Source organism: Rana temporaria, chromosome 11 (genome assembly GCF_905171775.1).
Source record: "Rana temporaria chromosome 11, aRanTem1.1, whole genome shotgun sequence".
In the NCBI taxonomy this organism is placed as follows: domain Eukaryota; kingdom Metazoa; phylum Chordata; class Amphibia; order Anura; family Ranidae; genus Rana; species Rana temporaria.
Genome location: NC_053499.1, coordinates 126,663,583 through 126,681,292, shown reverse-complemented (window position 1 = coordinate 126,681,292; position 17,710 = coordinate 126,663,583). Strand labels below are relative to the sequence as shown.

The following is a 17,710-nucleotide window of genomic DNA, read 5'->3' as shown; positions in this document are numbered from 1 at the left end:
CCACCTTCCCTGTCACCAATGGAACCCGCCAAGGGTGCCCGCTCTCCCCCCTGCTCTTCGCTCTGTGCGTCGAGCCCCTAGCAGCGACGATCCGCGGTAATCCGGACATTCGGGGTATTCCAGTAAGGGGGAGGGAATTTAAGATCTCCCTCTTTGCTGACGATATTATTTTAACATTGACGCGCCCCCGCATCTCCCTGCCCAATCTTCACGCTGAACTTGAACGATACGGGGCCCTCTCGGGATACAAAACCAACACCTCCAAGTCGATGGCCATGCCGATTAACATGCCCGAACCAGAGACCTCACACCTGCAGTCAGTCTTCCCATATCACTGGGAGCGAACCTCCCTGAAATACCTGGGGGTCCATCTGACCCCGGACTTTGCATCCCTGTACCAGGCCAATTTCCCCCCCCCTTTATAGCTCGATCAGGGCGCTGATCCATAAATGGAAGCCCCATCAGATATCCCTTCTGGGCCGGATAGCGGCCATCAAAATGGTGATCCTTCCAAAACTGCTGTATCTGTTCCAGACCCTCCCCATTCCAGTCCCATGCGCCCATTTGCGAGCCCTACAAGCGGACCTCCTCCGGTATGTGTGGAACTACAAGCGCCACAGGATCCCACGTTCGGTCATGACGGCGGCGCGAACCGAGGGAGGCCTGGCCTTCCCAGACCTGGTGAAATATTACCAGGCCTCACAGCTACGAGCGGTGGCATCATGGTTTCCCCAGAAGTCCTACAATAGGTGGACGGAGGTGGAAAAGATTTGGCTGGCGCCAATACACCCCAATAACCTCCTCTGGAACGCGAATGCGACAGTGGAGCCCGGACGTTTGCTAGGCTCCATGCGGCAGCTTCAACGCATATGGAGGAGGCTAGCCCAAGGCTGCCGATTTAAATCTGATAGTTCCCTGCTGACTTCCTTTCTCTACAACCCTAAAGTACCGACAAGCCTCACCCACCCGATGTCATGGCCCTGGGCCTCGCAAAATCTATTTCATTTTGGCCATTTAGTAGATCCCAGGTCCCGCACCCTACACTCCTTCGCTGATCTCCAAGCCAAACATGACATCCCACGACAAGCTTTCTTCAGCTACCTACAGATTCGCCACTACGCCCACACAGTAGCCCCTCGGCTCCTCTTCTCGAAGCCAACCCCATTTGAGCGCATTATACTAGAGGGCACAGCCCGAAGGGGCCTTATATCAGACATATACCAAATCTTAAATGAACACTCCTTCCAACAAAACGGTAAACACGCCTATATGCTTCGATGGGAGAGGGAGCTGGGGGAGGTGCTCTCAGAGGAGGAATGGGGAGTGGTTTGGAGACAGGCGGCCAAAAGCTCTATCTGTACCCTTTATAAGGAGAATGCATACAAAGTGCTGTTTTTCTGGTACCTGACCCCGGACGTTCTCCACAAGATCTACCCTTCCACCTCTGACCGGTGCTGGCGATGCAACCAAGCTAGGGGCACACTGTTTCACATATACTGGGCCTGCCCCATGATTGTCCCGTTCTGGAATCAGACACGAGAGCTTCTGACTCGCCTCCTGGAGGTGCCCATACCCCTCTCCCCGAAGCTATTCCTTCTGGGCCTGTCCCAACCTCGCATAGCCAAACCTTATAAGAAGCTGTTAAGACATATTACCACGGCGGCGAAGTGCTTGATAGCACTAAACTGGAAGAAACCGATGCCCCCATCCCAAGAGGCCCTCTACGTTAGGGTCAAGGATGTAGAACTCATGGAAAAAATGACGGCTAGGATCCGGGACAAACTGGAGGATCATGACCTTGTCTGGGAGAGGTGGCATGTGAGGGAGGATCCGCCGTGAGCCGACAGACCACCGAGGTACACTATTACACCCACCCCTCTTGCCTGCTTCCCCCCCCTCTTTCCCTTCCTCTTTTTTTTTTCTTTCTTTCTTTCTTCTCTTCTCCTCTCCACTTGCCTCTCCCACTCTTCCATCCCCCCCTTCCCACCCCACCTCCTCTTTCCTTTCTCTCTCTTATTTGAATCTTGTTATTATACAAGCTACCGATAGTACAAATAACTATGAAACCACTGTGTAAGCACATTAAGCTGGAATTGTGTACCTCTTCTTTTCTCTTACACCAGATATGTTGCCATATTTTGTACTGACCTTTTTCGAAAATAAAAAAAACTGTAAAAAAAAAAAAAAAAAAAAAAAAAAAAAGACTCCCCCCTCCCACCAAACCCAGATTTGCTGTCAGAGGCTCATGGATCCTGAAAGATTTCAAATATCTGATCTGAAAAGAACATTCCTTTTATGGAAATTTACAGAAGCAAATCCAGTACACAATGTATGAAATGGTTATATTTAGAAAATAATTTAATTTCTCAATAGTATTAGACAAAGAAAGAAAATTACCTAGCCTGTGGCTTGTAACTGTTGAGGATTTGATAGGCTCGGAGAAGATCCAGCTTGCCGTGTCCCTGCTCAAACATATTTACTCCGGGAAGCCTACGAGCAGAAGCTATGAGGGCCTGCTTCATACTGGCTGGGTTTACCATCTCCCGATTCTGAACCGTACTGGAGGAACACATTAGTAGAAAGTCATTAGCCGTAAAGAATGTGTTTCAGCAAATCAAGGTACACTGAAGGAAACGTATAACTGAATAAATGCAAAAGTATAACCCATGTCTTTTTTGTTTCGTTTTACTTTTAGCCCTGGACAGCCTAGGGAAGGGTTAGCAACCATGTCAGGTTTGGAAATGCCTTCCGTGCCTCCGTTTTGAAGATTCACTCTCTATTTGGTCTGGTGATATTTGTCCCTGGGAAGCCCTACATTTTTTTTCAAATTGCCACTGGAACAAGAAAAAAAAAAAAAAAAAAAAAAGTAGAAAAAAAAAACTTTATCTGGTGGCGATTTCACCCACATTGGAAATTAAGGGAAATCCCCCCAATGGGACAAAGATGGCAAAACAACTTTTACCACCACTTTTCACCCCTTTTACCACCACTGAAGTATGCCCTACATCAGCAGCAGCTGGGGGTACACATCTGACAAGTTGGCAACTTTCAGAAGCCTTCCAGCTGTTTCATAGACCCCCCCCCCCCCCCCCCCCATGAAAAATTACATTTTATAGTCCAATGTCTCTGCCTGTAAGAAAATGTATACTGTTTAAAAGGTTTAACTAATCTTCAGGCTCAATATGATCTTTATTTATTTGCAAAGAAAAAACACAAATAAAACATTTTTTTTTTCCCTTTCTTCCAAATGAAGAACACTGTCTACCTGAAAAGAAGAACACAAAAAAAAAGTTTAAAAACTAAAATTGCCAATGGCAGAGATGTTCCGTATAAAACCTGATGTTTGCACAGATCTATTTCTTCAGCAGACAAGCACATACACCCGAGCCCTCCAAATTGCAATATTGAGAGGATACTTGCTACAGAAATCTTATATCACCTAAGTTTTTTTTTTGCTAGTCATACTTGCCTCGTTGAATGCAGCATCAGACTAATGCTTCAGCTGTCCCCCGGCATCTCTGCACCGAGTACAGAGTCACCGAACACCACCAATGGCTCAGTTCTCACCCCTTGAAGAGCAGAGCGATGCTGTGAGCATCACTACTTCTCTGCAGTCATTTGAACGCCGAGCTGTGGAGAGGCAGGGACGTGGTGCCTCGACTGATGGCAGCGACGCCAGCGGAGAGCAGACTTCAGACCGCTCTCCGCTAAAAATGGATCACAGGGGTGCAAAACTAATTGCACTCCCATAACCCATAGGGGAAGCCCTGTCTAAAAAGCTCCTTTAAAGCGTTTTTTCTTTCCCCCATTTTTTTTCCTTACCTGCAAGGTAATGTCATAATGTGCTAGTATGCATCGCATATTATGTTAAACTTGCCTTAAAACTAAGCTCTTCCAGCGCCGAGATGTCAGATCTGCAAGCACTCCCATAGGTTCGTGGACTATGGCCCTGTGACTGGCTGGAGCCGCATGTGCTGCCGTTTACGGTACTGGGCTCTGAAGGAACGGCACAAGTGGCAGTTCCTTCAGAACACATGCGCCAGTGATATCATTGGCTGCATGTACAGTAAATATCTCCTAAACAGTGCCCGTTTAGGAGATATTTACACTACCTATAGGTAAGCCTTAAAGTGATGAAAGTTTACTTCCACTTTAACCCTACTGAAAATGGATGCACAAGTGAACCATTACTTGAGTTAAATGAACAATTTTATAAAAGCAGATTAGTCCAATTTACACATTTCAAACGGAAAAAATACCTTAAATGCCAAAGACAATGTCAAATAAAACTGTATGGTCTTGCTCATAATAAGGAACTTTGAGGGTTTATGTGTACTAAAGCAGCATTAAAGAGTTTATTAGTCTACATCTGGTAGAAATGGGTGAGCAGCTTACCTAACAAGCAGTGTGACAGCCCCTGCCACGACAGGAGAAGCAACACTTGTACCAGATAAAGAGCGACAGCCACCTTTCATACCAGAACCACGGACCCCTGAACCGTAGGTGACAATGTCAGGTTTCATTCTTCCATATCCACCAGGAAGCTCCTGTATAAAAATCGAGTTATAATCCAAACTTGCCAAAATGCAGTGAACATGTCAAATACACTATGAAGTCTTTTTAGGGAAATCTGCTTTTTTAATGCCAATATGAAGGGACCCCCGTTACTGCGGTTGCTCAGTTTTACATAGACTACGCTACAATAAAGATTTCACCTTATTCACTAGAGCTTAAAGATGAATTCCAGGCATGCAATATATTTACATAGTTACAGTAATCCAAACTGTACCAATGTAAGTATGTACATACATATCTGGCCAATGCTCCTGCATGCTTAAAACAATAAAAAAAATAAACCCCACACACACTGAAGTAGATACATCTTCAGTGATCTCCACTTGCTTCCGGGTCCTTTGCCAAGTGGCCGGCCTGACGCATTCTGAATATAGTAGGCCAGTTGCTCAGCATGGGCACCATTCAGAGAATGCTTTGCATTTTCTAAATGAATGCAAAGTGCTCTCCAATTGAACAAAGTGAAGAGGCAGAGCAGTGGCATCTCATCCTAGACCGCTTTCTATCACAGAACACTTTGCATTCATTCAGAAAACGCAAAGCATTCACTAAAAAAATGGCACCAATTCTGAGTGGCTGAACTCCTGTGCTCACAATGCATCAGGCCGGCCACTCAGCACGGAGCCCTGAAGCATGTGGGAATCACGAAAGAGGAATCTACTTCAGTGATTTCCATTAGCATCAGCCAGGTATAGCATAGGCATAGTTCTATTGGTCCAAGCTGGACCAAGATAACAATATACAATGCCTGGAATTATTCTTTAAATGCAATATGGCAGCTTCCCTATTCAGAAACTGAAACACTGGATAGGAACAGATACAAGCCCCCGAAGCATGTTAACAAAGACAAAAAAAAAAAAAAAAAACCCTGATGTATAAAAAATAAAAATAAAAAAAAACATAGGTGCCATTAACTACACAATTCAAACTGCGCAGAAAAGGTTTTGTTCTGCCAAGTAAGAGCCCAAAGATATCACCACAGGGTTCTTCTGAGGAAGGACAAATAGAAGAGTAAAGCAGGGCGTCCAATCTCAACAGACACCGAGAACAAATGAGTAATGTGTACAGGATGTTTGCATAGTTCATAATTGAGCGTGGATATATTAGTAGACAGGTTTACCCAAGTGGTCATCCCTCGTGAAGAAAATCGAGCTATGTTATCCTCAAAGTCAATGCCACCAACACCAATGACATCCATCTGGTCAGCAGGGTTGTTAAGTGTTCTGGTTAACACAAAAATAAATATATAAAATTTTAATTAGTTCAGTGTTTTGTGATGAAAAGTACACAAAAGAAAAAAATTAGCAGATGTACAAAATACAAGTAAAATTGCACTCACAATTGTAAACATGTCAGACATGTCAACAAATGCATAAACATTGTGCTGTGGATGCCCCTCTTTCCTCTCAACAACCAAGGGAGGGCTCAGCCATCAGCTCCAAGGTCAGCTGCGCCATGAACCCGAGTTCAAACGCTGTCATAGTACAGGCTCTCTGCAGTACAGGAGAGTGCATCTAGCTGACCAGCAGCCGACACCATGCCCAGCACCACATGGATGGGTAGACCAACATGTTGTCAGCAATCAAACTTTTTTGTGAAGAAAAGTAGAATATCTACAAATCCCTTTCTCTAAATCAGTTTGGTTTCATTCACAAGGACACTGGCACCCAGATTGCTTGAATGAGGCATTTGTTTTTAAACCTGCAACTGCCCTGAGCTGCGAATAAAAGAGAACGTAGACACTGCAGCTGCATGGACACAACCACATGTGAAAACTTCACAGGTGTGCAGGAGTGGGTGTGCGGCCCTGAACCAAACCGTGTGCCCAACTATATTTCAACCTTATCCCACCCCCATTCTAACTACTCTAAAGAAAAGATGTCTATACTTACCCATGCTGAAGGCACTCCAGTGGCCTTTAACCACTTCCCGACCGCCGCATGTATATGTACGTCCACAGAATGGCACGTACAGGCAAATGGGCGTACATGTACGTCCTTGCCTTCTAGTGGGTGGGGGGTCCGATCGGGACCCCCCCCCGCTAAATGCGGCGGTCGGGTTCCCTCGGGGAGCCATCCGGGACGACTGCGCGGCTATTTGTTTATAGCCGCTCAGTCGCGATCGCTCCCCGGAATTGAAGAACGGGGAGAGCCGTGTGTAAACACGGCTTCCCCGTGCTTCACTGTGGCGGCGTATCGATCGAGTGATCCCTTATGCAAGGGAGACTCGATCAATGACATCAGTCCTACAGCCACACCCCCCTTCAGTTGTAAACACACACTCCTACACTCCTAACTCCTACAGCGCCCCCTGTGGTTAACTCCCAAACTGCAACTGTCATTTTCACAATAAACAATGCAATTTAAATGCATTTTTTGCTGTGAAAATGACAATGGTCCCAAAATTGTCCGAAGTGTCCGCCATAATGTCGCAGTCACAAAAAAAAAAAAAAAAAAAAAAAAAAACGCTGATAGCCGCCATTAGTAGTAAAAAAAAAATAATTAATAAAAATGCAATAAAACTATCCCCTATTTTGTAAACGCTATAAATTTTCCACAAACCAATCGATAAACGCTTATTGCGATTTTTTTTTTACTAAAAATAGGTCGAAGAATACGTATCGGCCTAAACTGAGGGAAAATTTTTTTTTTTAGATATGTTTTTGGGCGATATTTATTATAACAAAAAGTAAAAAATATTGCATTTTTTTCAAAATTGTCGCTCTATTTTTGTTTATAGCGCAAAAAATAAAAACCGCAGAGGTGATCAAATACCACCAAAAGAGCTCTAATTGTGGGGGAAAAAAAAAGGACACCAATTTTGTTTGGAAGCCACGTCGCACGACCGCGCAATTGTCTGTTAAAGCGACGCAATGCCGAATCGCAAAACCTGGCCTGGGCATTTAGCTGCCTAAAGGTCCGGGGCTTAAGTGGTTAAAAAAAAAAAAAAATCGCCAAAAGCTGCAGAGCCTACAAGGTGATGTCACTCAGGCGTATTATGGGGCATCCATTGTCGGCGGTCCCTGTACACTGAAGCAGATGCTGGGAGGACATCATGTGACCAGAGCGGTCTCAAAATAGGCAAGTATAGACATCTTTTCCTTTACAGTGTCGTTAGTTAAAATACAGTTAGGATTTGACTAAACTTCCACTTTAAGCTTATTACAATATCGTGAGATAATTTTGTTGTATATTCTGTACACATAGAAATTAAAGTTAAACTATTTTGTCATCAAACATAAGCACTTCTGGATATTAAATACATGCCCATAAAGTGGTCCATCATTTCCTATGGCAGAAACCATGATGACATTGTTGGCTGTGAGCTCCCAAACCTGCAAGAAAACAAAATCTATGAGTATCTCTATATCACATTGGCAAGAAAAGAAGGATGATTGCACTCTATGCTCGTCTGCACTGGCTGGGGAATCAAAAGGATGAAGTTCTGAAGGACACCTATATATAAAAATAAAACGCACAGCATTAAAACTAGCAGCACTGTGATGGAAGCTAATAAAGCTCCTTTACCACTGTCTTCAACATATGTTCTCACCACACTGGAGGAGAGCTGCGACAAGACTTTCAGAGCACTGCTAGTAAGTTTCTGCATTCTACTCTACAGCCCAGTATTCACCACACCATTATCAGGATTTATATAAAAACACAATTAGCAGTGCTCATAGGCAAGTCCCATTTCAAACAGAGTCAAAACGTGTGTTGATCTCACTTTGCTAACTGTGTGGCTTGTGATCACGCTTGCACGATTAGGCCCCCACCTCAGCAAGCTCCAAGGGCAGGAGGAGCCAGAAACGCCAACGGGGCACCCCAGAATTGGACAATCAGGGCTGCTCTGCGCAAAGCCATTACACAGAGCAAAAAAGTTAAGCCCTTGATATCACTTTATTGCAGTGATCGGCTCCGTTACTGCTACAGATGGCTCTCAAAGTGGTGACATGATTGGGAACCCATCCCGCTGACTTCTGATCACAAGCCTTAACTGAAAGCCATCAGTGACTGCTCAGTCAGTACATTCTCTGCACACAACCTCAGGCCATTGTGGATGTCTGTGGCTACTGGGAGTTAAAGAACACCTTTTCTAGGCACTGTATATAAGCTTTACGCGGTCAACAAGAGGTTAAAATCTGGTTACAGAATTATTTTTCCCTTGAAAAAAAAAAAAACAGACCTTATCAACAAACGGATGATCCATAAAGTCTGGTCCTCCAATACTGAGGTTTAAAACATCAATTTTCTTTAGGATAGCATAATTAAAGGCATCCAAGAACCATGATGTATAGGAGACCTGAAAAAGACAAACAATGCAAACTTTATAATGATTCAAGGAAGACGGAATGAAAACAGGAAATTATGTGTAAGAAAGGAAGACCAACAGTGGCTGTCTGCACACAGACCACGACTCCCTGTTGCATGAATGTGAATGAAACAAGTAAAACATGGCATTATATGGAGACCTACCCTCTGGCTCCATTCATTCCCATATTCCTTACATTTATGTAATTATGTAATGTACAGTACAAAAGTTTTAAGCAGGTGTGAAGAAATGCTGTAAAGCAAGAATGCTTTCAAAAATATCTTTAATTGTTTATTTTTCTCAATTTACAAACTGCAAAGTGAGTGAGGAACTATCCAAATCAATATTTGTTGTGACCACCCTCTGGCTTCAAACCAGCATCAATTCTTCTAGGTACACTTCACAGTTTGAAGGAACTCAGCAGGTAGGTTGCTACAAACATCTTTAAAGAATTAAGTACAGATCTTCTGTGGATGTAGGCTGCCTCAGATCCTTCTGTCTCTTCATGTAATCCCAGACAGACTCCATGATGTTAAGATCAGGAGAACTTTGAGATGGTGGTCGGCCAAGGAAATTTTATGCAGCAGATGAAAAACATCATGCTTACTTCCCTTCAACATCAGATGATGTCCAGCAGTGTCACCAGCACGGATCTGGCAGAAACCAGTGGGACCAGGTACACCCATCTACTGTCTGGAGAGGTCTGATCAGAATGTTTCTCAACTACAGTCCTCAAATACCCCCAACGGGTCATGTTTTCAGGTTTTCCAATATTTTGCACATGCGATTTGATCAGTTACACTGCCTTAGTAATTATCACAATGGTTTCATCTGAGGGAAATTCTGAAAACATGACATAGGGTACTTGAGGACAGGAGTTGAGAAACATGGGTCTACAAGGAAGAATTGCATCCAAAAAGACATGCCTTCAAAGTGGATACAAGGACAAGCGACTCAAAAAATGTTGATATGTTTGGCTGGAGCAGGCGGCCATTTGCTGGCCCAAGGGCTGGAGAGAGAGGTACAATAATGAATTTCTGCAGGCACCAGTGAGCCTTGGAGGAGGTTCCTTGCAAGTTTGGGGCTGCATTTCTGCCATAATATCAGCGAGGTCCATGACTGGCCCCAAATTTATGCTGAAGCAGGACAACGACCCTAAACATACAGCCAATGTCATTATGAGCCATCTTCAGCATAAGAACAAGAAGTCCTGGAAGTGATGCTTTGGCCCCAAAGAGCCTTGATCGCAGCATCATTGTTGGTCAAACTACCAGGAGACTTCATGATCGTCTACAACGGGGATATGCAATTAGCGGACCTCCAGATGTTGCAGAACTACAAATCCCATGAGCCATAGCAAGACTCTGACAGCCACAAGCATAACACTCAGAGGCAGAAGCATGATGGGACTTGTAGTTTTGCAACAGCTGGGAGGTCCGCTAATTGCATATCCCTGGTCTACAAGATCATATCTACGATAATGAAAAGGAACATGGGACCAATGTAGCTAGATATTTCAATGACACATGGGGGAGACACCTCTCTAATTCAATGTATTAGAAACAGTTTGTACACCTAGAAGAGGTGGTAATAATTTTAGAATACTTTGCAACGAGAGGCGTTCTGGATATTTTCCTTGCAAACTAGGAAACCGGAGGGTTTAAACTTTGAGTGGGACCCACTTTTATGAGCGATTCAATTTTGATTTTTGACTTGGTTTCTAGGGAAATGTCTGAAAGGAATAGGTGTATACTATACATGTTTTATACTTTATACATCTGGTAAGATCATGTGTCAGAGATGCCACGCCATCTCGTGGGCATTTTAGTCCAAGTTCATTGTAATTATTCGATCTACCATATTGCATTATACGATATGGTGTGTGTCATGTCATGTGATGAGGTGTGCATGTTTTTCCCACCTACAAAAAAGGAGGTTGCTGTATCGGTTTGTTTTATTATGATTTTTGTATATTGCTTTTGATATGTTTTATATTGTGGAATTTGTTTATCATTAATGTTTTTTCTACAATGGATATTTTAACAGCATTCCCAAGCCACTCATATGGAAAACAGTTTTTTGTTTTGGGAGCAAAGAACAGAACACAGGGATCCAATCACCGGAAGAATCACATCTGTTTTGAATCAATTATGTGAAGTGATCATGTGATGTCTTTGTATATTATTGTGTTGGCGATTGCATTCTGAAAGGCTTAGACAAAGCACGCTTTTTGTCTCACCATTTTATCTCCTCAAACGTTTCTATTTTTGCAAGCATAGTACACACGGGCCGAATATCGGGCGGCATAGATGGGTTCAACAGAAATCCCGCGACATGTGTGTACTGCAGTCAGTCCGACAGAAGCCAGCCATTCGGCTGGCTTCTGTTGAAGGGGCATGACCAATAATGCCAATGGCTGAGAGCACTGATCTGGTGGTGGTGGTGGTGGTGGTGGGGGGGGGCATAATTATGCAGGGAGGCATCATTGTACCCTGTGTGCAGGGTACTTTGACATGCCCCCAGGGGCCGGTCCATAGCACCCAGAGGAAAAAAGTTAAGTGACACTAAATGTCATTTAACCCAGAAGAGAACTGATAAATGACCAAAGAGAAGGGCAGCTATGAAAGTGAGTCTGGGTATCGCAGACAGAGTTTAGAAGCGAAGTGCTACAGTTAGGCAAGGGCCCTGTCACACTCATTTCTTCAATCAACAAAAAGAGGAAGAAAAATGCATTAATTTAAATTTTATGGAATTCTTCAATGGTCAGTTGCGTTTTTGGCCACTTTAAAAAAAAATGAATAATTTTTTATTATTTCCTCTGGTGAAGCCTACAATTAATTCAGCGAGGATAAAGATAAAAAAACTTTTCCAGAGAAAAAAAAAAAAAAAAAAAAATCAAAAAACAAGTAAATGCCATGTAAGTAAATTACATGGCAATATATAGATAGATATATACATATACATATACATAAAAAAAAAAAAAACGTTTGTCAACTTTAATACATTTTTTTGGCGCAACCTTTACAATACTAACTCAACAAGCGTGCCTAGAAATAAAATATTGGTTTGCCTTTTAGTGTTAAAACGATACGAGTACCTGGTTATTGGTAAAGACCCGAAATATATGGAGCTCAGAGTCTGGGGCAAATCCTTGGCATTCTCTCATGCTGGCAATGACCCCCGCCACAAAAGTCCCATGTCCAAGCCCTTTAAAAAGGAAAAGACAAAAGTTTAGATCAGATTAACAACTTTGTAGCTCTCATGTAACAAATGTTACATATTTAGAGCATGTGGAAACATACGCGCTGCAACATAAGGCAAACAAAAATGGTGCACACACACACACTTCCCAGCCATTGTCATTAGTACAGTGACAGGGCATATTTTTTAGCACTGACCACAGTATTAGTGTCACTGGTTCCTACAAAGTGTCAGTATTGTCCGCTACAAGATCAAAGTCCCGCTATAATTCGCTGATCGGCACCATTACCAATATAAAAAATAAATATAACCCATCGTTTTTAGACGCTATAACATTTGCACAAACCAATCATCATACACTGTCAGCGCGAGCAGAAAAAAAAAAAAAAAAGAAGCAGATTATCGACATTTAATGTAAACAATTACCAATTGTTTACATCACGTGATCAGCTGTCATTAGCTGACAGCTGTTCACATGGTTAGGGGCTGGGATTGGTCCCTTACTCCAATCTGATCAGCCAAGTCTCACAGGCAGTGTCAATAGACGTCCTCCCGGCAATTAAGGCCCGGCATATAGCCGTCATTTGGCTATAGCGCGAAGCGGTTAAAGCAGGGGTCTCAAACTGGCGGCCCTCCAGCTGCTGCAGAACTACAAGTCCCATCATGCCTCTGCCTTTAGGAGTCATGCTTGCAACCGTCAGCCTTGCAATGCCTCATGGGACTTGTAGTTCTGCCAGAGCTGGAGGGCCACCAGTTTGAGACCCCTGGGTTAAAGCATACCTCTATCTTGAAGTACCCCATTATACATGACCCACTGTATATAGAAGCACCATATATACAGTGAGGCATGAGGCCAAATATATTAGGCTTGGCAAACTTGTCTATCATAAGCACATCCTATCCTACGATACAAGATCATGATTGGAGCATAATTTGATTGTAACGGTAGATGTGAAAAGTCCAAATCCTTGTGTTTGTAAAACTGGCTCTATACCCACCATCATCCAAAGTCTTCTCATTGGTCCAGTTAGTTCGTTCTTTTACATTTTTGAAGTGTGGGTGTTTTTCACTTAATCCAGTGTCAAAAACAGCAACTTTAACGTTACTTCCTGATTAAAAATAGAATAAATTATATAAAATGATTATTTTAAGAACAATTAAAGAATATATGTACAGATAATAAAAACCACCAAAGAACAGGCAAAACATTTGTGATATTTTCAAAAAAATTGTACAACATGTCATTCATATTAGCCATTTTTTTTGGCATGAAAGGAAATGCTAATACCAAGTTAAGTCTGCTCAAAAACGTTGCCTCCTTCCTCCGCATACCCATTGCTGCATATTGTTTGTAAAGGATCAGCAAAAATCAAAATGTATTTATTTTTTGGAAATAAACTTCAGTGGGATCCTGTGATTGAGAAGCTGCGACTCCTTTACTTACACTTTAATCTTCCTCTAGTAAAAGCAGCACACACTGTACACAAACACTGGCTAGGCACACAGTTAACCCGTTGAGCGCCCTAGATGTTTAACCCCTTCCCACGTCATTAGTACAGCGACATATTTTTAGCACTGATCACTGTATTAGTGTCACTGGTTCCCACAAAGTGTCAGTTAGTGCCAGATTGTCTGCTGCAATATCGCAGTCCCACTATACGTCACCATTACTAGTATACAAAATGTTTTTCCATACACGGTTTAGACATTAATGGCTGTGTGAGGATTTATTTTGAGGGGACATCAAATGTATAACGTTATACAAGCTGTACACTCACTACTTTACATTACATTCTTTACATCCCGATACTTTAGGCCAGTGATGGTGAACCTTGGCACCCCAGAAGTTTAGGAACTACATTTCCCATGATGCTCACTACAATGCAGAGTGCATAAGCATCATGGGAAATGTAGTTCTAAAACATCTGGTGTGCCAAGGTTCACCATCACTGCTAAGGCCTCGTACACACGACAGAGGAACTCGTCGTAAATGAAACAACCTTTTTCTTCGACGAGTTCCTTGTCAGGCTTGTCGAGAATCTTGGCAAGCTTTCTTTGCGTACACACTGTCAAGACAAAATCTCGTCGATCTCAAACGCGGTGACGTACAACGCGTATGACGGCACTATAAAGGGGAAGTTCGATTCCACTGGCGCCACCCTTGGGGCTACTTTTGCCAATCTCATGTTACTGCGTGTTAAGTAAAAGTTTGGTAAGAGACGATTTGCGCTTTTCAGTCTGTTACAGTGTGACAATTGTGCCATCTCCATTACAAACGCTACTTTTACCGAAGGTGCGCTCCAGTCTCATACTTTATTCTGAGCATGCGCAGGTTTCTAAGCATACACACGAACGTGTTTCTCGTCGTAAACCAGTCGACGAGAAACGCAATGAGGAAATTGAGACTCCCGTCGAGGAAAAAGAGAACTTGTTCTCTTTTTTTCTCGTCGAGTTCCTCAACAGTTTTATCGATGAAAAACATACACACGACCGTTTTCCTCTGCCAAAAAGCTCTGCCACCAAGTTTCTTGATGGATTCTGTCGAGGAAAATGGTCGTGTGTACGAGGCCTTAGGCGGTTTTCTTTCCCCCCCCCCCCCCCCCTTCATCTCGTCGACCTTTACTCAAGTATGAGTGTGACAATTTGTTACCAGGAAGAATAATGTATGGTAAAAAGGGGGGGGGGGGGGGGGGGGGGGGACAAGACATCAGTGATCCAAAAATAAAATAAAAAATAAAAATAAAGAAGGGTTTCAACCCTACCCACTCTAAAACTGAAGAAAATACAAACTATGCTGGAGTAGACTTTAAATAATACAACAAACAGGTGAATAGTGCATAAAACCCCATACCCACTTCAACATTCGCTGGTGCTGCGGAAATCACATACCTGTATATCCCAGTTGCCACAGCACATCAGCCTGCAGTGTTTGGGCCACCTGACGTGGGATTGCTCTCAGGAGTCGTCTGCTAGAGTGTCTCCCCGTTGCGTGCCAAAATCCAGAGCTGAGAGACAGGCTGGTCCTTCTGAGTGGTCGTGAAGACTGCCATTTTTGACTCCATTTTGTCTCATTGCATGGGGCGGCAGGTTCACCTAAGGAGAAAACATGGAAGATTACAGCAGGAGACTAAAATTCACAAAACCAAAACAAAGGCATTTCTTACACAGAATTTTACAACCAAAAAAACCCACAAAAAAAGTCAATTGACATTATTTCACTTAAAGTGGATGCAAACCCGATTTTTTATTTTTTTATATCACAATGTAGAGTATAAGATTCCCTATCATCTGTGCAGAGTCTTGTCACACAGCGTTATTCCAGCTCTGAGCAATCCTCTTATTATTCATTGAAATAAAAACGGACTTACAGAGAAAAACCTTAGTCCGTCCGCCCCCTTGCTGCGAGTGACAGGTTATTTACATATCTCATGCACTAGCCTGGGAGACAGGCATTTTTTAATTTCCACCCCTTTTCTGAAGTCATGTGGTTACTTTTCTGGATTCTGACTGGATGTTAGTGATCATAGCAGAATTTACTGTAAGGAATACATAGGAAAAAATGCATGTTGACAAGGGGAGTGTAAAGGAGGGCGAGGAGTCTACTGACATCACATCTCCACCCACAGAGCTCCAGACAACAGACCCACCCACAGAATCTGCAGTTTTTCACTTCTTATAACAGACAGAGGGAAGACATTTGACAGGTAAGGATACATGCAGGAGGCATATAGATCAGCACTATGGCAGTAGTTTAGAAAGGATGAGAGTGGCTTACATCCACTTTAATGTCTTATAAAAACAGCTAGTATTAAAATACAAACCAAACTATAAATCACACATTCATACTGATGCTTCCATAATTAAGAAAATAAAAAAAAAGGTAAACTATGAACAACCACCACAACACAAAGAAAGCCTGGAAGGTGCATTGTTAAGCTAGACTTTTGGAGGAACACTTTTTCATCAACCTTAGCTTGTATTTTAAATGTTAAAAAGCTAAAAAATACCCAAACTGTTTACTGGTGTGAAGTATCTAGCTCACACTTCGGCAGTTTGTCTGTTTTCTTGCAAGACACCGTATCCAAACTGCGTTTCCAATATTACCACTGGGCCTCATTTAGATTGAAGGGTGGCAAAACCCTGTGGTTGAGCTGCATATTTACCACTCAAGGCCTGGGGCATACAAATACAAAGTATTGTGGCTGCGGCAGGAATTTTACCCTCGATGTCACTCAGCGGGCGCCACTGCCTGCCAAGTGAGATCCATTTAAATAAATGGGGCTGCGCTGCCCCTGTACACAGTTGTCCGATAATTAGGGCAGGGCTTGACAAAATTTGCTTTGAATTTATAAGCCAGCTAAAAAAAAAAGTTAGGAGACATTTTTTTTGTTCTTTGAAATTAATAAACTTTACTGGTGGAATATGCAACATGCTCCCGAAAGTGAATAACTTAACCCTTTCACAGCCAGAGACATTTTTGCATGTTCAAATAAAAATAATTTTAGCTCTAACGATTAAATAAACCCCCATACACACATACATACATATATACATACATACATACATACATACATACATACATACATACATGTTTGGGGGTTTTATTTAATTTATTATTTTCTGAAAGCAGACAACCTAGAAAACAGTGGAAGCCCTAATTTTTTGTCGCACGATTTTCCCGCAAATGTCTAGGAAACAAACTCCCCCCCCCCCCCCCCCTCTGAAAAACACACATTTATACCCCTTTCACACTGGTGCTTTCAGACGTTTGGGCTAAAAAAAAGCGCCTGAAAAAACACCTCCCCTGCAGTCCCAGTGTGAGAGCCCAAGTGCTTTCACACTGGGGCACTGTGCTTACAGGATGTTAGAAAAAGTTCTGCACGTAGCATCTTTCAAGCGGTGCGGGAGCAGTGTATACATTGCTCCTCCACCGCCAAAGCGCTTTGCACCCTTTGTTCTGCCACTAGCAGGGGTTAAAAGCAAAGCCAAGAAGCATCCCCAGCTATAAAGTGCCGCTAATCCTGCCCCAGTGTGAACGTAGACTAAAAGTAAATTTTGGGGGGCACAAAAAGAAAAAAAAATGCAATAAATTACCCAAAAGCAGAGGTTACGACGAGTAAATAGATACCCAGCATGTCAAACTTTAAATTTGTGTGCGCCAGTGAAACTGCGACAAACACCAATACCCTATATTTTCCATGGGCAGCACTTTAAAAGTCCAATAGGCCTTCAGTTTAGCGTTATGAATGAGGTCTGGTGCTAGAATTATTGCTCTCATTCTGGCGTGTGCGGCAATATATAACACGTGTACCACAATTGACATTTTCAGGAGTAGGCCTTTTTTCAGAGCTTAAACCACTTGCCGACTAGCCGCCGTCGTTATACGGCTGCAGATCGGCATAATCCCGCAAACCGTCGTAGCTGTAAGTTGGTCCCTTTAAGCGGGATAGCAGGCACGCCCGCTGCATCGCGGGGGGTGCCGATGCCCGTGACCAGTGGTCGCGAGCAATCACGGGCACAAGAGGCAGAACAGGGACATGTGTGTGTAAACACACACATCCCTGTTCTGTGAGGAAAGACAGATCGTGAGTTCCTGATAGCTAGGAACCTCGATTTCCCTCCCCCT

At 43.0% G+C, this 17,710-nt stretch overlaps 1 protein-coding gene across 1 annotated transcript in view; it reads right to left on the bottom strand.

Moving 5' to 3' along the window:
• The window catches only part of MBTPS1 (membrane bound transcription factor peptidase, site 1), a 53,617-nt gene that overhangs the window by 21,406 nt on the left and 14,501 nt on the right, over nt 1-17,710 (bottom strand). Inside the window, exons 4-11 of the mRNA XM_040329096.1 lie at nt 14,974-15,177; nt 13,083-13,193; nt 11,981-12,090; nt 8,758-8,874; nt 7,839-7,906; nt 5,693-5,795; nt 4,396-4,547; nt 2,398-2,559 (exon numbers count right to left, since the gene is read on the bottom strand). Of these exons, the coding sequence (XP_040185030.1) occupies nt 2,398-2,559; nt 4,396-4,547; nt 5,693-5,795; nt 7,839-7,906; nt 8,758-8,874; nt 11,981-12,090; nt 13,083-13,193; nt 14,974-15,177 (1,027 nt within the window). The remainder of the gene's footprint in view (nt 1-2,397; nt 2,560-4,395; nt 4,548-5,692; nt 5,796-7,838; nt 7,907-8,757; nt 8,875-11,980; nt 12,091-13,082; nt 13,194-14,973; nt 15,178-17,710) is intronic.